Source organism: Mirounga angustirostris, unplaced genomic scaffold (genome assembly GCF_029215605.1).
Source record: "Mirounga angustirostris isolate CCGP_5_RB_7025 unplaced genomic scaffold, mMirAng1.0.hap1 SCAF_7, whole genome shotgun sequence".
NCBI lineage: Eukaryota > Metazoa > Chordata > Mammalia > Carnivora > Phocidae > Mirounga > Mirounga angustirostris.
Genome location: NW_026991715.1, coordinates 147,180,883 through 147,206,448, shown reverse-complemented (window position 1 = coordinate 147,206,448; position 25,566 = coordinate 147,180,883). Strand labels below are relative to the sequence as shown.

Here is a 25,566-nt window from a genome sequence, read left to right as displayed (position 1 = left end):
ATTGAGCCCCACATCGGGCTCCCTGCTCGGCGGGGAGCTTGCTTCTCCCTCTCCCTCTGCCTGCCTCTCTGCCTGCTTGTGCTCTCTATCTCTCTGTCAAATAAATAAATAAATAAAATCTAAAAAAAATAAAAATATGTTTCCTAATCTAGCAATGAACATACTGCACAGGTTTAGATTTATGATCTAATTTATAATTTAAAATCTCCTTCCATAGATCACATAATTTTATGTGATAAGTGTCCCTGTCTTTTGCCACCTCTCTCTTGAAAAGGGAAGGTGCCCTAAGAAGGATTTCCCACCCCTCCCCAGTCTGCCCGCACACAGGGGGTGCCCCGGTGTGGGGGAGGGGACGCACCTGGAACAGTTGGCGATCTCCACGCGGGGGCCCTCGCACTGCCAGCCGCCACACTGGGGGGCCGGGCTGTCGCAGGAGCGGGTGCGACACAGGCAGGAGCCCACGGCGCTGCCGTCCGTGTGCGTGCAGGGTGTCCACGGAGACCATGCGCCGAAGTGCCCGTCCACGGTGAGATTCCTCGTCTGGGAAGAGGATACAAGTTGAGGAGTCAGCAAGGGTTAAGGCTGTAAACAGGAAAACTGAAAGGTCTCTCACGGCACCATCAGACCACATTTAGAATATTTTGATGTGACCATTAAAGAGGAGACAGTGCTGGAGGAGGGGGGGGAGAAGGGGGAGGGGCGTGAAGAATGCCAATGGCTTAGCAATCAGGTCACTGCAGAATTGTCCACTAATGTGAGAAACCCAAAGAACAAGCAGAACCGGAGTGAAAAATCACAGATGTGCAACCCTGCTGCATTTTTACGTCCCTTAAAAAAAAAAAAAAAAGAAAGCTCAAACAGTTCCATTTCAGACCTGGCCTAGCTCAAATGTCACTGCAAAAACGGACAACATTAAATTTCTAGCCCTATTAAAGCAACCCGGGCGCCTGGGTGGCTCAGTTGGTTAAGCGACTGCCTTCGGCTAAGGTCATGATCCTGGAGTCCCGGGATCGAGTCCCGCATCGGGCTCCCTGCTCAGCGGGGAGTCTGCTTCTCCCTCTGATCCTCCTCCCTCTTATGCTCTCTGTCTCCCATTCTCTCTCTCAGATAAATAAATTAAAAAAAAAAAAGCAACCGGAACTGGACTAGTTGGTAGGCACATCCCAGGCGGAGCCATACTATGACCACCGGCAAGCGCCTGCAAGTCGGTAAGGGCTGGGCATGAAAGTGACCCACTGATCCCGCGCGCTGGTGCAAGGCCCAAAGGACCGAGTTCCGAGCCCGGTGAGGTGGCAGCAGAGGGGCTGGCTGGCCAGCAAGCACAGGGGGGCCAGGATCGGGATCTAGGAAGGCACCTTGAAAGCCCCATCATCCTCACAAGAGAGGACTCCATGGACAAAGCGATCCGTTCTTTGGAGGCTACAAACTGTACCTGCACTTCATCATTTCAGAAAAATGCCAACACCCTGTGAAAACACAGGTGAGCTTTACGTTTGTCCCATCATTTCTCCAAATATAGTAGGAAAGAGTCCCCACGAAACACGTTTGCGGGCTCTGATGTGGCTGGTGGGTCATCTCCAGCCTCCACAGTACGGAGCTCTCCTTCCTCCATTCTTGTCGATACTCTAACCATTTATATCCACGAAGATGGATGAAAATCCAGAATTCTCTGCCATGCCTGGCTCCGTAAAAAGCAAAGAGGAGGGAACGGAGCTGGATTGGAGGGGACTCACTGGACCCGACCCAGAGCGGGAGTGAACACACAAAGGCAGATTTTTCCCAAGAAGAAAATATCCCCAATTCCAAGGTCTCTGTAAGCCCCGTCCAGCCAGGATAAAAATGCAGCTCCTATTGTGACCTTAAGTTTCTGCAGGGCCTTCAGTGCTTTCTTGGAGAGCCGAGCCACGCGTAACAGAGTCAAGCAAATTCCTCCCATGAAAGTGTCCTGCAAGCAGCAAAGACCTTGTCCCTTGGGGGTTCCCACATCTATCCTCCACCCACTCTCGTCTCTGGCCCAAAGGGCTCTTGTGCAGGGAAGGCTCAGCTGTTGCCTTCACTGTGACTGAACACGGAACTCAAGCCAACAAAGCCCCACATGCCTTTAAATCCAAACCTGTATCTTAGGCCTTTTGGGGACAGAGAACAGGTCAGGTAATGGCGGCTGAGTGAGGGGCAGCGCCTGGGGAAGGGCGGCCTGACAGAGCTGTCACGGGGACAGGAAGCCCCCGCGAGAGCTGCAGCCTAAGCTGGAGGAGGGCAAGAAGAAAGACACCAGTCTCTCTGCTCCCCGCCCATGTCTCCTGTGGTCTGAACCCAATACAACAGGGAAGGCTGGCTGGGGGGCAAGCCAAGTGGGGCACGTGAGGCCCATGGGGCAGAGAGTGGATGGGGAGGGGATGAAGACCGCCCAGCTCAGAGCACTATCAGGAGAGGCTCTGTGAGACATCTGGTCCCCCCACCTCTCTTCTGTGTGAAGATATGAGGGGTAAAGTAGGGAGGGGGCGCTACTGTGATTTTTGAAGGTTTACGAATCCCCACAATATTAACCAGAAACTTTAAAAAGGGCAGAATGGCGACAGGTCAGAGGATTGGGGCAAAGAAGATTCTCTCAAACCCCCTTGGCATCTGTTCTTTCCTCTAACACAGGAAGGAAATGCACATGGAGACTCTTAGGATCTCTTTAGCTACAGGAGGTTTTGAGGAAATCTGAAACCCCTGACAGGACAGACTGTGGAGAAACTGAAGATTGGTGAGGCCAGGAGAAATACACCACGATGATGACAAATGAATGAGATGGAAACAGAAATCACCCAGATTGTTGAAAGAGGACAGTTTATGAGAGAAACATATTTAGACTGCGCAGTCATGGGTCAAACTCAGCCGAGTGAACTTCGCGCAAGCTAAATTTATCAGTGGGGTGGTTAGAAAAGAACTCAATACAGGACAGAGACAAGGAGAAACACCAAGAGCACGAGAGAGAAGCAGGCAGGTAGACAAAGAGACAGACATGGGGGTGGGGGAGAGAAACCGGAGGAAGCGGGTCGAAAGGTACAAACTTCCAGTCCTAAGATAAATAAGTCTTGGGGCTTTCATGGACAACACGAGGGCTAGAGTTCATTTACATTGCTGGATGGGACCTCTGAAAGTTGCTAAGAGAGGAGATCCTTTTTTTCACAAAGAAAAGAAAAACCTTTTGGGGGGGTATCTACATGAGATGATGGGGGTTACCTGAACTTACTGTGGTGATCATTTCACAGTTTAGGCAAGTGATGTCACGATGCTGTATGCCTTCACCCATGTGGTGCTGACATGATATCTCAGTAAAACGCACAGGGAAAGAAAGAACCCACTGCACTAGACATCCTCCCCCTGCAACCTTTGGGCACTGGTGTAAGATAATAGTCTCTAGGTAAAGAGATGCTATGTATGTTCTCTGTCCAAATGTCTGGATGAGCAAAAGATGAGCTAATAAGACAGAGAAAAAGAGGAAGAACCTGAAATAAGTGATGATAAATGAAAGAATGTTGTGGAATGAGGTAGAAAAACATAGAACAGGGGGTGCCTGGGTGGCTCAGTTGGTTAAGCGTCTACCTTCAGCTCAGGTCATGATCCCAGAATCCCAGGATCGAGCCCTGCATTGGGCTCCCTGCTCAGTGGGGAGTCTGCTTCTCCCTCTGACCCTCCCACTCTCTCTCTCTCTCTCAAATAAATAAATAAAATCTTAAAAAAAAGAAAAGCATAGAACAGTTATTGCAATAAAAACACTGGAAAGAAAAGGAACTATGCTGGGCACTTGTCAGTACGAGTATTTCATGATTGCAATTTGCAGGGTAAGAGTGGGGGCTTTCTGTTTTGGCCAGGGGCGGGGTAACTGCAGACTTTGAGGGGCAGTATTTTCTACCCAGGACCATTGCAGTCGGTTCCATTAACTTTCAGAGCAAGAAGAACTTGCAACATGCAGAAAAGGACGTGGGCAGTCAAACTCTCATCGCATTTAATTACACCCTCCTTTTGACGCTGAATATATTAGTTTGAGAATCTGCCTAGGGAACAGATCTGTGAGTAATGGGGTAGGTTTCTATTATTCCCCTTTCCCACATGAGTAAGTATTTTTATATTTTGTTAGTGTTCCTTAGAAATCAGAAATAAAGCTATCTACAATATATTCACAGATAGGTAGTTTAGTGTATGCCAGGCACTGCGATGCGGGATTTCGATGTCTTAACTCTTCAATGTTCACAATGTTCGTGGTACCTACATCCCATTTCACAGATAGGCAAATTGAGGTTCGGATGAGGCTCAATTTACTCAGAGTCTCACTGGTTGTGAAAGACCCAAGAATTAGTCTAAACAAGCTAATCCAGAGCCTGTGATCTCAGCCACTTCATTCCATAATGTGATTCACAGATCCTTCCCTGATGAGAGTCTCATGGAAACCAGCACCATACAATTTTATCCCTAATTGTTATAATAGCAAAGTTCCCTTCGCCTAGGAAATAATGGGTTCCCAAGTGCTAGCTAAGGAAGATTCAATTCTTATTAACAAGCATAATCTATAATCCTACATTTGATTCACTTGTGTTCAATTCATTAATTCCCAAGTAACCAAGGATGTAGATGCATTCGATAGGTACAGAGATCCCTGGAGTATATCTGGAAGTTCTTCTGTACTCCAACTATTATCCTCATAGTTAAATCAAAGTCTTCTATCTTCTGCTGGGATGTTTTTTCAGAAGTCAAAAGATCTTCATTTATTTTCAAAGTTCATGACCTTTTGGTCAGTGATTGTAACACAACAGCATATTGGATGTGCTCCTTGGAAAGGACTGTCTCATATTACAGTAACAGTGTAATATCCCTAAATCTCTCTCCATGAGTGAACTGCACAAGGGAAAGCTAGCACCTTTGAAGAGGAGTAAGCGGGAGCACTATGGGCTATGACAGGATGGGCAAATAGGGGCAGTCTTTAAAATGGGAGCACTAATGCCTATCCCCAGGGTGATCATGACATTAAATGAGATAATCCATTGAAATGGCCTAACACTGCACTCACCACATGGTGTAGACACACAATTAACCTCAGCTCCCTCTTCCTTCTTTTACAGTAGATTTCAGTACAAAATTCGGAAATAATGTCTAACCTGCTATCTGAGCATAATATGCAAGGTGACCATGGGGTCACCTATTGGTGGGTGCACCCATCAGTCACTGCTCTGGGGAGAGGTTGGCAGCTGGAAATGTCACTATCTTGTAGATTGGGGATAATGTCAGAAGCACTGGATTTAAGTCCCAATTTCTTTCCCAGTGTAGTTTTAGAATCTTCTATAAACCCTTTAGACCGTGCTCCATGGTGCCGCTATCTAAATGGAGGGCTCTGGGCTCAGTCATTGCCAAAGTATCGTTTCACCGCAAAGGTGCTACTTAAACAACGTCCTGGGAAAGAGCCAGTTATTGCAAGACATCGAGGTGTTTGTGAAGTATACGTATCTTCCTAGTTGTTGCATGACGTATTTTGGAACAGGGAGCCATTGTACGAGACAGTACACTGGGGATCACGCACCTGCCAAGGATGTGGATGGTATTCGGGCACCAGTAAAGCCCAGGGAGATTCTTAAGACAATGCTATCCTTGTAAAGCAACACTGCAAGTTATGCAGGACATAAATAATATTCAAATCCCTTCTAGACCTGTAAATTCAGATCTTGCTCGAGTACTTCAAATCTCTTAAACAGAGAATGTGTTCAATTACAATTGCATAAGCCACCAGAACGTTAATCTATACATCAGTCAACTATTGCCCTGTCTCCTGGACGATAGAAATCCACAAACATTTTAAAACAGGAATCGTTTAGTGGAAAATAGGTATTCTTGGGCACTAAGTCCCTGGGAGGGTTTCCAGGGGTCCATCACCAAGTGGAACTCTCCAGACAGCGGAGGATCTGCCTGGATTCCGACTGCAGCACTGACTTTGGGGGACTGGGTTGTGCTACATCACTGGTCTGAAGTTCATGAACACTTACTTGGTAGGTTCCCACAGAGTCTGCTTTACCCTCATTGTACCCCATGTTTGCCTAACTCCCACTGAGCTCCACATGGTAGCATCTACACTTTCATTATTAAACTTTCACTTTTACATTGGAGATAAGATGCTCTGGTCTCATTCAAAAATCCCTCAGCTTATAAAGCTTAATTTCCTTTGGATAAAGATATGTAGGTAAAGAAAATTATTTAACTGATTATAGGATTTTTCACTATACATGTGTATGTACATGTATGTATACTTACATATAGTTTACATCTCTGAAATCAGTTTGCATCTTGCAATCTACGGCAGCATATTTTGTCCTTATAAAACAACAATGGCATATCAGAAATGATGAAATGCAGTAGATTTGGCCAATAAAAATCAAACCTTTCTTCTATTTTAGTCAAAATAAAAAAATAACATGGAAGCAAAATTATATTTTAATAGCTTTTAAAAATACCTTTCTAAGACAGCTCTGTAATAATGCTAATAACTTTCATTGAGCTCATTTCTTTCTAAGAGACAGATTTTTGGAAAAAGATACACAATTGATATAGTTGCTAAAAAACAAAACTGCAGGGGCGCTGGGTGGCTCAGTTGGTTAAGTGTCTGACTCTTGGTTTTGGCTCAGGTCATGATCTCATGGGATGTGAGATCCAGAGGCATCAGGCTCCAAGCTCAGCAGGGAGTCAGCTTGAAGATTCTCTTCTTCTGCCTCTCCCCCCACTCATGCTTGCTTTCTTTCTCTCTCTCTCTCTCAAATAAATAGATCTAAAACAACAACAAAAACCTACAGACTCAAAATGGAGCTTCTTATGCCAATAAGCCCATGTCACCAAACTGAGACTTGACTTAATTACAGTTTTGGTTCTTCTAGAAAAGGAATCTTAAACCAATCAGGAAATTCCTGATTAGCACTAGTTAGGTCATCTGCCTGACAGACCCGTCATCCGCTAAGGAAAGTAACTTTGCAATAACCAACCTGCTTTTTTGCCTACTATAACTTCTTTGTTCCCACTTACTCCTGTCTATGAAAGTGTTTGATTTTGTGCAGCTCCTCAGAGCTCCTTTCCATTTGCTAGATTGGATGCTGCCTGATTGGAACTGATTTTTGTTCAAATAAACTCTTAAGATTTTTAACATGCCTCGGGGCGCCTGGGTGGCTCAGTCGTTAAGCGTCTGCCTTCGGCTCAGGTCATGATCCCAGGGTCTGGGGATCAAGCCCCGCATCGGGCTCTCTGCTCCGCGGGAAGCCTGCTTCTCCCTCTCCCACTCCCCTTGCTTGTGTTCCCTCTCTTGGTGTGTCTCTCTCTGTCAAATAAATAAATAAAATCTTAAAAAAAAAAAAAAAGATTTTTAACATGCCTCAGTTTATCTTTTTACAACTAGATATCTTACAAGCAGATGTCTCAGATATCCACAAAACCACGGGTCGTAGACTGATGGCCTTACTGCTTAAGAAGAACTGTTATTATATTCTTCTGCCCTTTTTGACATTAAAAATGCAAGGTCAAACATATACGAGAAGATGGTACTGATTTCTTCGAAAGTACATGCCCGTAATTTAGAGCTACATTTATGTTTTCTCTAGATGCAAAGATTTAAGGTGAACATGCTTTTAAAGTATTTTCAGAAATGAGAGAGAACTTGGCACAAACACTGGCATTTTTCTAATCAATTTCAAGAAACACTGAAGAAAACCTTGCTTCTAAACTAAACTCAGAGAGCTGAAGCTCCATAACCCAGAGGACCAGCAGCGAACCCCATTGTAAAGCTCTGCTCAGAGCCCGGATGCGCTGACCTCACACCTTTGCGGTAAAAAGCTTCGATCTCGTGCCCACCTTTGGGAGACGATGCTGGTTTTACTAACCCTGGCCTTCCTCATGTCACGTTGCCTGATGTTCCCCTTACAAGCTGAAGGACAGGCTTCATGAGCATGTGGTTAGGTAATGAAAAGAGCAGGTTCCTTGATAGGAACCAGAGTGACCGCCCGGATGGCACGGGCTGTTCTGCTGGGAGAGGGCGGATCTCAAGTAACAGAACGTGCTGCTTCTTTCCCAGCTCTCCCCTGCAGAGGTGAGCGAGCACTGACAGCCACAGAGATCAGAACCTACGTGACAGCACAGCGACTCAATCAGTTTTCAAATACATGGAGGTTAACAGCTATTGCTCATATGGTCTGAGGACAGAAAAAAGAGTTTGAGTCCAACGCATTAAGAGTTCTAAAAACAAAGGAAAACAAATAAGCTGGCTCCTACAAGTGGGGCCTCAAACAAATAAACGGGCAAAGGAAACTGTTTTCCTAGATTCAGAGAACCGGCTCCAAGCGGAAGTGAGTCTCTTCATTCTGTGGGTTCACAGTGGGAATGGCCGTCATGGTCTGTCTCCGAGGCCTTCCCGTGACCCTGAGCAGGATCCAGGAGACTGTCCCACAGGGGGCCCAATAGGAATATCCTTTATTTTATTCTTTTAAAAGCTCTACTTATCTCAGTTTCTAGAATTATAGCTCCCATGGGAAAGGGATGGGTGTGGAAGTCATTATTTTATTAATGCTAAAAAGGGCAAAAGAGTCCACACCAATCTCTGGAGAGAAAACCCAAGAATGAAACAGAGAAATTACACCCCATTTGCAAATCAGCAGTGTTTTCTCTTAAGATGTGTTTCTTCAAAGCAGACAAAAACCTTATGGCAACATCCTGTGTGGCTCTAGCGAAAGCTCAGAGCGGAACGAGTTGAGAGAGCACAGACTGGGTTTGCAAGGAAGGTTCCAGATGCACGAGCAGGACATGGGTTAGGATTTAGGACAGCTGGGTTCCCACTGACAGTGCTTTCTGAGGCTGGAGGACATGCACACTTACTGGACAGGTGGAGGTGCTCTGCTCCCACTGCGTCATGCTCAGGCTCTCCTCCAGGCTCGTGCATTTCTTCATCACCATGTCCCAGCCACAGTAAGGGTCCTGGGCCCCAATGCAGGAACTGCAAACACACACCCAAAGGTCAACAGAGAGGCAGCCTTACCCACGCTACAACCGACGCGAGCTTAGGCGAGTCTGGCCCTGATGAATTGACATGGGAACTAGTTAGGAGAAACCAAGTTTTAGCTTGCATACTAGAGGACACTGTATGCATGCATCCATAGTATCTAATGAAATCAATTAACTGTGGTTCAAATATCTCTATTTTTCCTAAGATGACTAAAGGACTGTCTGTGCCAACATGAGCCTTTTGGTGTCATGCTCAAAAACACTAAACGTTGTTATCACCACCACCATCATCATCACTATCATCGACACCACCACCATGTCCATCCCCTTAGCAACAGGTAGTATTTGCTGAAAACCTGTTGTATCTTTCAGACAACTTTTATAAGATGCATTATTATTTTCACTTTATCATCATCATCACCATCACCACCACCACCACCACCACCACCACCACCATCATCACCACCACCACCACCATCATCACCACCATCACCATCATCATCACCACCATCATCACCATCACCATCACCACCATCATCACCACCACCACCATCATCATCATCACCACCATCACCATCATCATCACCACCATCTCTACCACCATCACCACCACTACCATTATCACCACCATCACCATGACCACCATCATCACCACCACCATCATCACCATCACCACCATCATCATCACCACCATCTCTACCACCATCACCATCACCACCATCACCACCATCATCACCATCACCACCATCATCACCACCATCATCATCACCACCATCATCATCACCATCACCATCATCATCACCACCATCATCATCACCACCATCATCATCATCACCATCACCACCATCATCACCATCACCACCATCATCACCATCACCACCATCACCATCATCATCACCACCATCTCTACCACCATCACCACCACTACCATCATCACCACCATCACCATCACCACCACCACCACCACCATCATCATCATCATCACCACCATCATCATCACCACCACCACCATCATCACCACCATTACCATCATCATCACCACCATCTCTACCACCATCACCACCACTACCATCATCACCACCATCACCATCACCACCACCACCACCATCATCACCACCATCATCATCACCACCATCATCATCATCATCACCACCATCACCATCATCACCATCTCTACCACATTATCATCACCATCACCATGACCACCATCACCATCATCACCACCATCACCATCATCATCACCACCATCTCTACCATCACCATCATTACCACCATCACCTCCACCACCACTATCATCATCACCTTAATAACATGTTATTTGCTGAACACCTACTGTAATATATCAATTTATTGTATCATTTAGACACTTGACTCTAATGAGGGAGGTAGTATTATTTTTACTTTATTGATAAGAAAACTGAGGCACGGAAGAGTTAAGAAATTGGCCTGACAAGCAAATACACCCCAAACCCTTCAACATGATTAGTCTGAATTTAATAAAATAGGAAAGTCTTCCTTTTGGGTACCGTAGCTTAAAAATGAATTAAAAATTTCAATTTAATAGTAACTTAATATAGCTCCAACTGCAATATTCAACACATTATTTCAGAAGTATTATAGATGGTGGATACTTTATTTTGGCTTTGTCCCCATGAAAGAGTTCATACACCACAGGGGTATCATTAGATGAAGATTTGGGCCCCTATGTTATCAATACAAGAGAAGGTGTTCGAGGGTGGAGGGAAGTAGGCAGAGTGACAGTGATTCAGCCAAAATTCTACAAAAGATGACCCCACAGGCAAACAGGGCATTGAACACCTGAGAATTCTCTCTCTGAAGGGGCCAAGAGGTCAGACATGTAGGAAACGAGAGAGAAGAAAGGCAGGCTAGTGCAGCACAAAAGTGCTAACATTTTCTTAGAGGTAAGGGGCCCCTTCGGGCTGGGAGAATCTGGGAGAGGGTTACCAGTCAACCAAGAGCAGGTCTAGAAATCATAGCCTAACTATCAAACATGGGCCGAGGAGGTAGTATAAGTAATATTAAATTGTTAATATTTATGATACAAAATAATCCTAATTAACATACCAAATGTGATTACCACATATCAAGCACTGTTCTAAGAACCTGGCCTCTGTCAGCTCATTCCAACCTCACAGAACCTTACAAATATAATCCCTTGATTAGCTCCTGCATTTATTTTAAATGAAATAAATTAGTCACTTTAAAATGCAGAAACCCAAGCAGAGAAAGATGAACTTGAAGTCCCACAGTAGAGGAAGATAGCTCTAAAGACAATAAATCAAGCAATAATGGTATAAAACTATTATTTATTGTTACTATGGAATTCTTATTAATTTACCACCCAAAGAAGTTCAAAAAGAGATGGTTAAAACTGGCTCTTCTCCCAGCAGGACTAGGTTGGGTGGAGAGGGACATAGAACAGTTAGTTGCCTGTCACCATAGCCTCATTAGAACTTGTTGGTAAGTGACCGTGCACATGTTAAAGGTAAACTGAGGCACATTAAAATTTTGAATAATCTGGTAGCACCAAATCTGAAGTGCTTAGGAGGCTCCCCTAACAGAAGCTAAGGGAGAGAAGTTTACAGAGAAGACTTGGAAGCAAACCAAGGAAATTATTTGATTGGCTACAGCTTAACTGGTGGCCTTATTTGGGAAAGCCTGGTTGACTGGAACTGGTCCTTCCAAAGCTTCACTTTCCCAGATTCAAGCGCGGACTTGAATCCCAGACTCTGGCTTTGGTTTTGGTAGGCTTAGGTCGGCTACCAAGGCTTTAGGGCCACCCCAGTCTAAGGGCCTCTTGCTGAATTACCTTACTAGGCATATAATAACTGCATGTGAAAAATCAAATGAAACAGTTATAACAGACAAAGTACATGTTTTCCTTCCCCAGAAGTAGGTACTATTCACACATTCATTTGTTTGGGGGATATTTTCTTTGCACAAAACAGTATTTATGCATAGATATGTCTATATACACATATATATTTTTGTTGTTTTTAATAAGTACAGTTAGATATAACACATGCAAACGGACTGTATACACAGCCTCCTGTTTTGCTTTTTACACATAAAAATATATTGTGACATTTTTTCTTATCAGTATAAATAGCTCTACCTGATTCCTTATATGGCTGTATAGTATTCTGTTACCTAGAAGAACCAACATTTATTTAACTCCTTTAGAAGCAAGGCTGTAATGCACACCTTTGTACGTATTTTCTACATGATAAACTTCTTTTTTTTATCATGTTCAGTTAGCCACTGTATAGTACATAGTTAGTTTTTGATGTAGTGTTCAGTGATTCATTAGTTAAGCATACATTGTGTTGACGAGGTAGAAGTTATAGGTATTAATGATTTTGTACCAATCAACAGTTTGGAGGGTAACTCTTTCTCCTCTCCCCTATTTCATGCTGAATGCTACTTTTTTTTTTTAACTTTGCCCTTTCTGATAGATAAAAATACTCTTCTAGTTCTCTGTTCTATTTGTTCAGCTGTGAGATGAAAATTTAGTGTGTCTGTGTGTGTGTGTGCGCGCACGCATGCATTGATGGAGTATCCATATTTCCGTTCCTGTAAATTTCCTATTTGTAACCAATTCCTGCTTTTTGCTTCTTTTTGATTAACTGGCTTCACTGTTTTTATGTAGTCATTGCAAGTGAAAATTTCTGTATTAGAAAATTAACCTTCTGTCAATAATGTTTCCAATACTTTTATCCTACGTGTCATTAAATATTTTTCCTGAGATACCAATGTTTTAAATTTTTATGCAGTAAAGTTTATGGATCTTTTCCTTCACAGCGTCTGAACTTTGTGCCATATTTTGAAAGAGCTTCCACACTTAAAAATCATAAAAACATTTATGCAGAATTCCTTCTGATCTTTTATAGTATCATTTCATTTGCCTCCCTGTCTGTGATCCATGTGAAATGTATTTCTAGCAACTCTCCTTTCCTCCCTCCACTTGTTGAATTAAAACAAACAAGCAAACAAACAAACAAACATGTATATATATTTTTAAACCTAAACTTCTCAATCCTCATACCAACACAAGCAGATCTGGGACAACAACAAGGAAGCTGTGCAAGGTTTCTTTTACCTTTTTCTACCAATTTCAGACAACATCTTTTTTAAATACAAGTTTACAACACAAAGTGTGAGCATCAGCGTTTGAAAATCTCTAGTTCTTGAAGTTTGGGAATATAATTTTTTTCATAACTTACTTTTAAATAAAAATTCATTTCAATGATCAGTTCCATAGAGTAGAATTTGGCCTGTACTTACAGTACATAAAGCATATTCCACATTTCTCAATTTTAAGAATTAATCATTTTTTTTTTTTTAAGATTTTATTTATTTGCGAGAGAGAGAATGAGAGACAGAGAGCATGAGAGGGAGGAGGGTCAGAGGGAGAAGCAGGCTCCTCGCTGAGCAGGGAGCCCGATGCGGGACTCGATCCCAGAACTCCAGGATCATGACCGGAGCCGAAGGCAGTCGCTTAACCAACTGAGCCACCCAGGCGCCCAAGAATTAATCATTTTTAAGACACACAATTGATTTAATAACTTTTTTTTTAGGGGATAAGCAAGATGAAAATAAACCAGTGACTGTGTAAGACAGGAAAGTGTGCGTTTTTGTATCCACAAAATAAGATATTTCACATATTGTCACTAAGCTCAGGGTCAGCAAATCGTCCCTGTGCAGATGTTGTTCTGTAGGAAGTTTCTGGAAATCTGAAGACCCCTCAACTGGGAGACAGATCTGGGCGCAGTGAGAACTAAGAACCCTTCTGCTTCCTGCTGTGACCTCCCTTGGCTGTGACAGTGGCGATCTGACCCACACTGTCCGTGTCTTACTGAACCAACTGGCCACATTCATTCCACAGCGTATATCACACGTGGGAATCCTCACTGAGCATGATGCCATTTTCACATGGGTGAGCAAACAGGACAAAGCAACACTTGCAAAATGATTCAAAAGGCCTAAACTCCTTTTAATGTTTGTTATTAAAGCAACATGACCATTAGACAAAATTAAAATTCCAAAGAAACAGGAAAATTCCACCAGCCCCCTCCCTTTGCTCCTGGCTTCTCTTTGCAAATCTTCCTGCAGGACTGAAATAATGCCACAGGGTTACACAGGACACACAGGATATAAGCTGTTTTCAATGAAAAGCTGCTTGTAAAAAAACCTCTCTCTTCCCATAATGTTGAGGGCTTCGCACATTCTTAACATTCTACTTATCCCTTGAACTATTAAAAGTTCTTTACAGGCACAAATGCCCATTCATTAAAAATTCCATTTATAGATAAATATGTTTTCCTCAGTCAAAATATTTCAGGCCATGGCAAAATTCTGATGAGCCCTACCTTTACGCTAAGAAAAACCAATCATCATAACTTATTGCTCTGGGAAGGTGGGTCTTTTAAAGAGACCGCGTGGAAAATCACAGATGTCTTATTAATGTGGCCATTGTGAAAGAGGCTTTTCTTCATTGCCCTTTGAAAATGTTTTTCTTTGTATGATGAATCTTTTTAATAAAAAATTTTCCCCATTTTGTTAATAACCTTAGATTATTCTCATTTGATCTATTGCCTTGGTATTTGAAAGTATCTGAATTCAGAAAATATGTTGGTCAGAATATGAAAGTTTAATTTAAAAACACATTTCTTGAGAATATGCTTTACAGCTAAAAGTCTATTTAGAGACGGGCCTTAATTCTAGAAGAAGAATAAACTACTCTCCCTTTTCCAGGTCAGTAGTATTAATGTTTAACTAGATGCTTCCTTTAAATTTTAAGGTTTACAGCTATGCTATTTCCTAATTTGAGTAATAGGGAAAAGAGGTGTGTTCATTACAATCTTTTCATTGTATTTCTAGACAGCTGGAGCCAATTACTGACTACCCCCTCGCATGTTAGATAATCTAAGTGTCAATGACTTTATCTGACTTGTTTGTTACACTAATTGTCATTAAATCAGCTTTTTTTTTTTTTTACTTAATAAAAAAGTTTATATTTTTCAAAGACATAGTATTTCACGGTTAGCCCCATCCTCAAAGACTCACATGAAAATATAACATTTAAAATAGAAAAAGAGGAAAAAGTCAAATGACAGGAAGAAAAGAAAAGTCCGTTGAAAGCATTTGATTTACTTCTGGACTCTCTTTCTGGTTTTCGAACGGGTTTTTGTGGCCTCTTCTGTCTGTGTATCTGAGCATTCCATATCTTCAACACTGGATTTGGTGCTCTCCTCAATTCCTTTCTTGCACTTCATTATTGACTTTGTTCTCAAGCCTCCGTTCTCCACGAGGCTGAGGTCCAACTTGCCATCATGCTTGCTTCCTATAGCTCTCAGTCCTTGCGAAAGAGTGTCTCGTAAGTTCTGATAAAGAGGCTTCTCGGCACAGTCCAGTAATTTCAGTTTCCATGTATTTAGCAATCTCATCTGGCTTGTTTCTCTCAGGAGAACATTTGTCCATGAAATCTGCAATATTTTCTCTGTATCTAATTTTGGAATCTCTAACATAGTTAGGGTCTTTCAAATTATCCTCCCAAGGAAGATGGCCACTAAGCCACTGGATCATGCAATAACCAAGGATTTCCAAATCACCACGTCTTGACGGGGTGACACCATTGTGCGCATCGATGCTGGTGAATTCAATAATGCCATCATGACATCTTTTGGGGTCTTCTTTGTATTCTTTATGAATTCCTCTGGGCAATACCGGTAAGCAAGGCCATAATCTACCAAGTACACCTGGTCAGGATTCTTGTAGCTCAAAGAAGATTTGAGGCCTTGATATCTCCATGTACATACTCATGCTCGTGAATATATTCCAGAATATCCAGAATTCTCAAGCTTTGCTGCAAGACAGTTTTCCGAGAAAACCTTCTGGCATTTGCTTCATATGTTTTCTGAAGGTCACTCCCAAAGCGATCCATTATCATAAACCTGTAACTTTTTCCATTTTTATCATGTAGGCCAGACCCCCAATACTTAGGAACACCCAGGTACTTCAGTTTATGGGTGCGAATCCACTTCTGAATTTGCTCTGGTTTGGCAGCTCGCTGGTAGAACTTCAGTTCAGTAAACAGAGGTCCATTGTCACTGGGCACAATTTTTACAACACAGGGTGCATTGCTTCCCACCGATTTTGAAGAATTCATATCAGCAAGATATATACAACCGAAGCCACCCTGGCCAATGGGCGATCCTAGTTTCCACTCCTTCTCCGTCATATCAGTGATTATCTCCCCAGCTGCAAAGTGTTCTGCAAGTCGTCTCTTCCCAGGGCCCTGTCTTCCAGCCTGAGCTGCCTTTACACGAGGCATCTTCACCCGAACCGGAGATGTGTCGCCTTCTGCACTGTACGAACTTCCCGCCGCTTTCTAAATCAGCTTATTTTTGATCTTAAGAATTTTTGCCATATTAAAAAAATGCATTCATTAAACATGGGATTTTAAGTTTTTCAATCATTCATTCATTCAGGGCATACTTAGGAGCACTGCCATGAACTAAACTGAAAACAGTGGGGGTGCCATGAACAGCAAAGCAGATACAGGCACTGTACCCAAAGAATCTACCCTTTAGCAAAGGAAATAAACACTGATCAATAGCAATAACCATTTCCAAAGGAATAACCCAAAGAGGGAAACCCTGTTTGGATGGATGAGTCTGGGGTCAGGAAATACCCAGGGAGCAGCATTTAAACTGGGATCAGTGAGATAAAGAGAAGTGATCCATTTGACATGGCTTAGGAAAAACAGAACATTTGGTAGCAAGATGGACATGAGGAGGGCACTTAGGTAGGAGGGAACTTGGGGAGTTTAAAGGATGAGATAAATGGTGGCCAGACTCTGGTTGAAGCTTGAAGAGGAATGGGCAGAGCCCTGGAGCCCAGTTCAAGATTTAGGGTTTCCTAATAAGTGCTGTAAACTTTAAAATACTGTGCAAAAACTATGTGTCTATTTACTTAACATATTTCTACTATCATCATGATAGTAGTGGGATAGACGTATTTCTGTTCATGAATGATCTTTGCCTTAATTCCCAACATGATCTGAGATGTCTTATTCCTAATGACCAATGTCACTCTATACTTCAGAATCTGCTTTTATTTTAAGATTTGCATTAAAAACACTGTCTTACAAGAAATAAGACTGAAAAAATTCTAATGAGACAGTAAAGTGCTTGAGGAATGCATTGTAAGACATCCACACATCCTTTAGTCGGTGAATCCACCTGAAACGTGTATTTTCTTCAGTTTCTGCTCCCACGAAACTGCCATGGGTTCTTTGTTTAAGGAGGCAATGTGACAGACCACAGTGCATTCTATTAAGTGGTGCGAATTATTTTAACTGCACGTTTGGATAGATTCACAATGATGTTTTGGACTACCTGGCAGGATGCCATGTGTTGAAGATACCAAGACCAGGAATGAACTTTCAGTCTTGTGAGGGAGGAAGAATATGTTCATGAACGTTGCCTGCCAACATAAGGAGGGCTTCTCATAAGTGAGAAGCTCAGACAATGGTGTGACAGGAGTCAGAGGAGAGAGAGGTAGACCAGAAGGGTTCCAAGGAAGATGCCATGTGTAAGCTGGCTTCTGAATGAAATTGGGAGTTTAGCTGAGTGAGAGGAGCATCCTGGTCATGAAGGCCCCCGGAAGGATGAGAGAGTCATGTGCCTGAGGCATGATCAGGATGATGAGCAGAGCAGCATGGCTGGCTGAGGTTTCCTTAAGATTCTTAGGAAGCATACCGGTGTGAATAAAATGTTGGGAGTTTTGCTTAGGCAAGAAAAATTTGGTGGTGGTGGACAGCATGTATCAAGTTGTGAAATCTACTAGAAGATTAATTTATAATTCCCAAGAAAAACCAAGATACAGCTACAATGTAATGGCATTTTTAAATTTAGGACACATGCCAAGTAAACAAAGATATAATTACTAGTAAAAATACATGTTTATACTCATTATGCATCACTTGCTAAAGGCATTTAATAGTAATTCACGTTACATGTTATGATTTGTAGATGAAATGAGTGATCTAGAATTTCAATTAGTCGCTAACTTTAATACATTAAAAACTATTCACTACTGGCTTATCATTAAATGACACTGATTAAATACAATGAGGATTTTTTATATTTAAATTTGCTTTTAATATTCAATTAGAATATTTGATATGTATTGCCAGTAATACTAAGCAAGTGTTTTTTCATTAAAATCTTATTAGGTGGATATATCACTCAAATTTTCCTGAAAAATCTGTTTTAAAACTGAACAAGACTGACACACATATTATGAAGCATTTTGGGAAAATTGATAGTAAAAAAGAAATAGTTAAAAGAGTAGAGAGTATTTGATATAAGCAAAAGAAAAGCGCTCTCTGGAATCTAGCAATTGTGATCAACTTGGGACATCAGCTTTGGTTTCTGACATGACACAGACAATCCCACTTCCCACACTTGTCACACACAGAACACTGAGCTGCTTATCTTACCCTCCCAGTGGATCTCAATCATCGTGAAATTTGTCTTTTAACAAACATACTGTCTCTCTGGAGAGGCCAAGTCTGCCCCCAGGATGAAACTCTCCAAGGAAGGCAGTTTTGTTCTCAGGGATCAAAACCAGGACAAAGAAGACACAGGGAATATCAGTGACTCAACATGAGCCCTTCACAGCTCAGGGATGATGAAGTAATTGCTGCGAGAAAGGACCAGAAAACGCTGCATCCAAGTGCCCAAGAAGGAAAGAAAAGAATCCCTGGTCACTTCATTCAGGAAAAAGCCTGCACTGCTGGTATTCTATGTTCTCTACTCTACAAAATAGAGGCAATGGAATGTCCATAGTCTCCTCTCCTCCCCTGCCAATCAGAGAAAAGTTAAGACACAATTACTCTCTGCCCAACTCACATTTCTTCAAGGGAAACCCTTTTGTGGATGAGTAGATGAGGGTTTAATGGGCAGAATCAGAAAACACAGGAGAATATGAAGAGTTGTCAGTTATACTTGAAGAATACACAAGGGGTCAAGTAATACATCTTAAGTCTTACACAAAACTTTAGAGGACAGTAAGTCCAAAGAAAACATTTATATTACTCTGACTCCTTATAATTCACCCAACTCAACAGGTTAGCCATGAGTGAGTCATGAAGCTTAAATGCCAATGCCAGAGAACCCGCCTTTGAGAGCACAGCCAAGCCCAAGGGAAGAATTCTGGCTGCGTCAGCAGAGTAGTTATGGTAAGGGTGGCATCTACCTGGCATTTGGAGTCCCTGGTGCCCCTCCCCAATCTGGTGACAGCACCAAGGAGGGTAAGCACTTGGCTCTCCCCACACCTGGCCCTGTCCAATCTCCCTCCATCAGTTGCCTGAATCTCAGCCTCTCTTGGATGGATAAATACATGATACAATGAGGGACTTGGGACAGGGAATTACTGAATACCCACTGACAGATGCTCCCACCAACTGAATGGAGCCTTGTTGACAGAATGCAGTCAGGGTAGAGTCTCACAAACTGCCAGAAAATTTATTTGCCAGACAGACCAAAGCCAGGTACATAATATAATACAAGGAGCACAGTCTGGCCCTGTACCTCTCAGAGAAAGTGAAGTGCTTTAAAGGCAGAAAAGCAAATTCTTGATAGGTCCAGACTGACTGGTCCAGAGGCAACATGAAGTATATCTCGACAAAGAAGGCAAAGCACATATACAAGAGCTATTTGAATTTTTCCTCTTTTCTCTCTTCTCCTTTCTCTCTCTCTTTTCTTTCTTCCTTCCTTCCTTCCTTCCTTCCTTCCTTCCTTCCTTCCTTCCTCCCTCCCTCCCTCCCTCCCTGCCTCCCTCCCTCCCTCCCTGCCTCCCTCCCTCCTTCCTTCTTTTCTTATGTTTGATTTTTATATAATTCCATTTGGGACACAGAGAAATTTTGAAACTAAGCCTTCAACAGAGTGTGCAAGGAGTGAAGAAATACCATTCACCAGCAGTGCCAACTCAGCAGGATGTACATGAGCTGGTTATACCACTGAAGCAGGAAGGGAAAGGAACCATCTTCTACTGAATTCTTTTTATGTGCCAGACCCATTATGTACCCAGACTTTGTGCTTCCAGTAACACATTGTGCTTCCAATAACAAACAAGTGGTTTGCTTATAATCACATACCAAGTAAAAGCTTATCTAGGATCCACATGAATCCGAAGCTCATGATCTTTCCATATGCAAGCAGTTTTGCAGAATCATTAATTCACTGGATTATGCTGCAAATAAAAATCTTAAGGTAAGGATGGTGGATAAAAGCCAAGGTGCTGTTGGCCAGGATAACTCAGGAACAAGGATCTGGAGCTGAGAACACCGCTGCAGCCCAAGCTTACCCATGGAGTTCTCCATGTAGCTTTAAACTGGGGAGTGCAAATGCAGGAAGCCTGTGGAATAGACACTAAATAGTGAAACTTCACATTGTGAGCTCTCTGGTTGTCTCTCTGCTCTCTCAAACTCAACTGAGGTACAAAAGGTTGGTAATGACAGTGATTATCTGACTTTATCCAAGTGACTAGAACACAGATTGCCACTTAGGAAACAGAAACATGCTCTTTGAGGAAACTGAACAGAAAGCTGAACCCAAAACTGTTGGCTGGCTAATGCATCACCAAGGAAAGCTGAGAGGCTATACTGGTAGATTTGACCTATGGAATATTTTTAGTGCACTGGCTTGTTCTTAGAAATTGTGCTCTCCATGGCTACCGTAATATGATTACATTGAAGCATTTGACCAAGAGGGGTGCCTGGGTGACTTAGTTAAGTGTCCAACTCTTGGTTTTGGCTAAGGTCAGGATCTCAGGGTGCTGGGATTGAGCCCTGTGTCAGGCTCCACGCTCGGCAGGGAGTTTGCTTGAAGATTCTCTCCCTCTGTCCCTACTCCTGCTCACTCTCTTGCTCTCTCTCTTAAATAAATAAATCATTAAAAAAATATTTGATCAAGAAAGAGAAGAAAAAATATGTACTCATAATCCCATGGTTGCAGAAGCAGCTCATGGCATCTCTACAAGATGGTGTTCACATACGTTCTTTGCTTTTATAGTGTACGTGAATCAAAATACATGTTTATATCTTTGCCAAAGATGGATCTGCCATGAAGCTAAGGAAGCTTAAACTTCTTTACTTCATGATTCGTGAAGGAGCTGAGATTGGTCTTAGTCATTTTGTATTCAAAATTTTGATATTCTTTTCCTTAGCAAGACCCCCTACCAAATTGTATAAGCTTCAGACCCCACAAAATCTGCATTTCTCCCTATTACAGAAAAAACAGTAGTATGATTTATGTTTCTTAAATTACTAGTCAAGTTTATGTATGTTCGTCTTCTAACCTATCACATTTCAATTGTTCATTTTCCAACCTACCCAGGACCTGGGGGTATTAACTTATGATTTCACTAAAAAATAGTATTTCAGCCAAGCCCCTCTTACAGTGTGCTTTTCATAGTAGTAATTAGATGTTGGTGAATGTAATTTGTCTTTTCCTCCTATTTCTTAAAATTATAATGATGGCATAGACATACTGCTGTTCTGCTTTTTGCTTTTTTCAGTTACTATCATATCATGCATATGTCTTCGTAGTCATCATTTATTGCCTTCAGAATAATCCACAGAGTGCATACTCTGTTATATGTTATAATATGTTATTATAACCTGGTGATTAATTCTCTTACTATTAGAAATTTAAGATTGGAACACTGGTCGTGATTCAAATATAGCTTAAAAAATAACTGGACAGGGATGTCAGGCTGGAAGATTAGGTCCTAGTACAGTATAGGATCAGATTTTAATGATAAATTGATTTTGGGATAAAGTCTAAGGTAACTCTAAGGTCCTTTGGCTCAAATTCACAATAGATATTCAGGAGATTTTATTTATGTCAGAATTACTCATTAGACTCTGAGCCCCATGAAGACAGGGTCAGGGATGCCTCATCCGTCATCCTACACTCAGGGGCTCGCTTTGTGCTTAGCACATATTAAGATCAATAAATATATTATGAATTAATTAACTAAGGAAAAGTCACAGTATTTAGAAGCTAATCCAAAGTCAATGCAAATAAAAACTCAAGACATTGAGATTTGGAAAATATCAACTTCATTTCGAAGGGAGAATATTTACTCTGTAAACTGAGTATACATCAAAATTCCTTCCAAATGTTTATGTGATTCATAAGTGAATGGCTAAAGTTGTCTTGCTGGAAGCTGGAAGACCTTATGGGGATCCTGTGATTTCTCTCTATACATTGCATTTCTCCCACCAGGCAGATGCTGTCTGTAGACGATATTTAATTAATAAAGGTGCCGACATATTAACTCCATGTTTTGAAACTTTGCTCTTTCAAGCAATAAATGTTCTGCAGTAACCTAATCTCCATACTGATTTCCTTAATGAGTGCTAATTTCTTTAACTAAATGGCATTATTACAAACTAAATGAATTAAAAATGGCTAGACATCCATTCACAAATGGAGCCAATCTCTTTCTTAATGGTTCTATCTTTCCCTCCAGTTTTATAAAGCAAAACTTAAAAGACATGTCTCTTCTGTTTCATATGTAGACTATGATTCTTCCAGATTCCAGCTTTTCTTCTCTCCCCAATTAGTTCTTATAATAAAGCAAAAATGAAACAACAAACACCTAAAGCCCAGGGGCATTAGATCCTTTGGCTACACTTTTCTCTAAAGAGAGTTTTATTGATTCGTGAGAATTTAGGTTTACTTTATAGATCATGAAGTAAAAATGCAGAGAGAGGAAAGGTAGTGTCCATTTGTAAATCTGATAAATGTTTATGACCCTGTCTTGGCCTGGGCACCATGCTGGAAGTTGCAAAGATCTGGAAAGACAATGCCCAGATTTTGGCTCATGGTCTGATGGGCTGAACGAAACGTGGCCTGGCAAGCAGTGCTCAGAATTCTAGTTTCTGTTCTAGGCCTGATGATTCTCAGGACATTCTCTCTCCGATTCATACCAATCCCACATCTGGGCCTGTGAAGATGCCCATGTACCTCGCAATTCACTTTATGAAACAAATACATATATATGGTAAATAAGTCCTGGAGTACAAAAGGAGATACAAGAAAAGGAAAAGTTTCTCTTGCACTTTACACCCCCAGAGGCAACCATCCATTCCCATGAGTTGGATTTATCATTCACATACTTTTCCCATGCTATTCATGAAAGAGTTATGCCAAAAAAATGCTAAAATTAAACTCTTTTCAGTCATTTTCTGAGGTCAAACGTGATTAAAATGTATTTTTTAAATATTGTTCTTCCAAAATAATTTTGCGAGGGAAATGGCTACGTCTAGTTAAAAACACAGTGCTGTCTGTCACAAGTTAAGATGTGTGCACAGCATGAGACACACACATAAGCACTTTTTTCAGCCTCCCTTGAGGTTCCAGGATCATCTCCAGAACTGCAGAATAACCAAGAGGGTATGAAACCTCCTTCTGGGGTGTTGGGTGTAGCCTGGGAGCAAGCATAATGAAGAGGAAATAATGGGAAGAGGCCATGGCTAGTCATCAGTGGACACAGCCGACTTCTGCCTGTCCTCGGGCTCACCAGTTCTGGCTCTCAGAGACGCACGCGGTCAGGGCCATGGTGCAGCTCGTCCCTGCTGACACCTGACCCCTGGGCTGATGTCCTCACTGTCCCAGGGGCGGCCCAGTGAACCAAAGACAAAGCCTGGGCCTTGGGGTCAGAGCTCCAGCCCTGAACCTGGGTTTCATATTGCACGAGGTATGTGACCTTGGGCAGGATCCAAACATCTGAGCCCCCATCTCCTCATCTAAAAATGACCTTGACTTGACCCTCAGGGTGTAGTGGTGACAGGAAATCATGGTAAGAACTAGCACAGAGCCCGACATGTAAAAGAAACTCATGGGACTGTATCGACTGTTATCATTTATAAACATCTTAATAGACATCAAACTGTGCATGGCCTTTGAAAAATGGATACTAAAAAAAATTTTTTTTAAATGTGAATATGATTTGGGGAAGGAGACAGGTACTTTAGTTAAGCTCAGTTTCTCTTGTTAAGCATTATGAAACTCATTTATAAAATCGATTTTTCTTTTTTTTTTTTAAAGATTTTAATTATTTATTTGACACAGAGAGACAGCAAGAGAGGGAATTCAAGCAGGGGGACTGTGAGAGGGAGAAGCAGGCTCCCCACTGAGCAGGGAGCCCGATGCAGGGCTCGATTCCAGGACCCTGGGATCATGACCTGAGCCGAAGGCAGACACTTAATGACTGAGCCACCCAGGTACCCCTAAAATCGATTTTTCTAATAGGGAATGAAATTACTTATATTCTACTATGGAAAGTATATTTAACAAAGAAATTACTGCTCACTTGTTAATTGTTATCCTGTTCCTTTGAAATTGGCTTTTGTCAAAAAAAAAATCTTTCCCCATAATTCATCAAAAAAAACCTGGTCATATAGATATTAGTTTCTGAAAAATGGATCCTTTTCTCCAGTTAGTGTTAATGAGGGAGGTTTTCTTGTCTTTCTATAGGAAGGGGATGGCAAAGAAACATAATGGAAAGAATCCACAGAAATGCTTGGGTTTAAGTCTTCAGATTTTCTTTTCTCAAATGGAATACTTGAGAGTCAAACACAATCTAACCCTTTCTGAGTGTGGGGATGCAGAAGACCACAGTCTCTCAGTTTACAATAAAGCTCTAATCTCTCAAGGCTTTTCTCCAAGCGGTTGGACAAGTAAACAGCAGGGAGATTCAGCTCTGGATATAACTATATAATCTTCTCCTCCCAGGAACATGATGAAAACAGACAAGTGGCCTCATTCTCCTTGCCAGGAAAAAGGGGGAACTGGGAATGCCTCCCAGGCTGCCGTGCCTGGTGGCGGCCGGCGCCTGGGGTGTCTTGGTTGGGCTCCACGTGAAGCCGTGCAGGAGATGAGGTGGGCGCCATGACACCTCGCTTCCCCAACCTGACGCAGGCGTTAGCCTTTCCGGTCACACTCACAGGACCCGGGCTATTGTAACCCTGACTCAACGTACCATGGAAAGTACCACGGAGAGGATAAACTGCCTCCTGCTTTGCAAGCCACGAACTCTCATTCTGGCCCCAGAAACACCCCACATAAAGCACAGGCCTATGTCTTCCTGCGTGTTATCCTGTGTCACGCCCCCCAAAATCCATTACAACTCAGAGCTCACTGGGCTGTGGTTGGAAGATCGGGGCCCTTCCAGGGGCATTCCAGCTCGTGACACGTTTGTTGGCAAGACCCCGAGTCTCCCTGTCACCCACTGACCATCAGCAACTGGGCAGAATCATTCCTGCACTAGGTCAGTCTTGGAGGGAACACAAATCAGAACAAATTTCAAGCAGCCATTGGTTACCTTTAGGAAAAAGGTGTTATATAAAAGATAGTTGCTGATAAATACCACTCTTTGTTGTTATTGCTCACCATAGCATCATTGTTAGGGAGAAAGTCCCTTACATTATTCCTCAACACCCTGATACCAAAGGAGGCA

The 25,566-nt window shown here is 42.3% G+C and overlaps 2 protein-coding genes across 6 annotated transcripts in view; both read right to left on the bottom strand.

Moving 5' to 3' along the window:
• Positions 1-25,566, bottom strand: part of SEMA5A (semaphorin 5A) — a 472,196-nt gene that overhangs the window by 83,531 nt on the left and 363,099 nt on the right. For all 5 annotated transcript variants that reach the window (XM_045863616.3, XM_064596872.1, XM_064596869.1 and 2 more), the window contains exons 13-14: positions 8,884-9,001; positions 359-540 (exon numbers count right to left, since the gene is read on the bottom strand). In XM_045863616.3, the coding sequence (XP_045719572.1) occupies positions 359-540; positions 8,884-9,001 (300 nt within the window). The remainder of the gene's footprint in view (positions 1-358; positions 541-8,883; positions 9,002-25,566) is intronic.
• LOC123834482 (serine/threonine-protein kinase VRK1-like) lies at positions 15,040-16,429 on the bottom strand. The gene is given in 4 exon segments (XM_045863617.2): positions 15,040-15,450; positions 15,452-15,746; positions 15,749-15,814; positions 15,817-16,429. Coding segments are annotated over 4 exon segments (1,179 nt in total). The 5' UTR covers positions 16,364-16,429; the 3' UTR covers positions 15,040-15,179.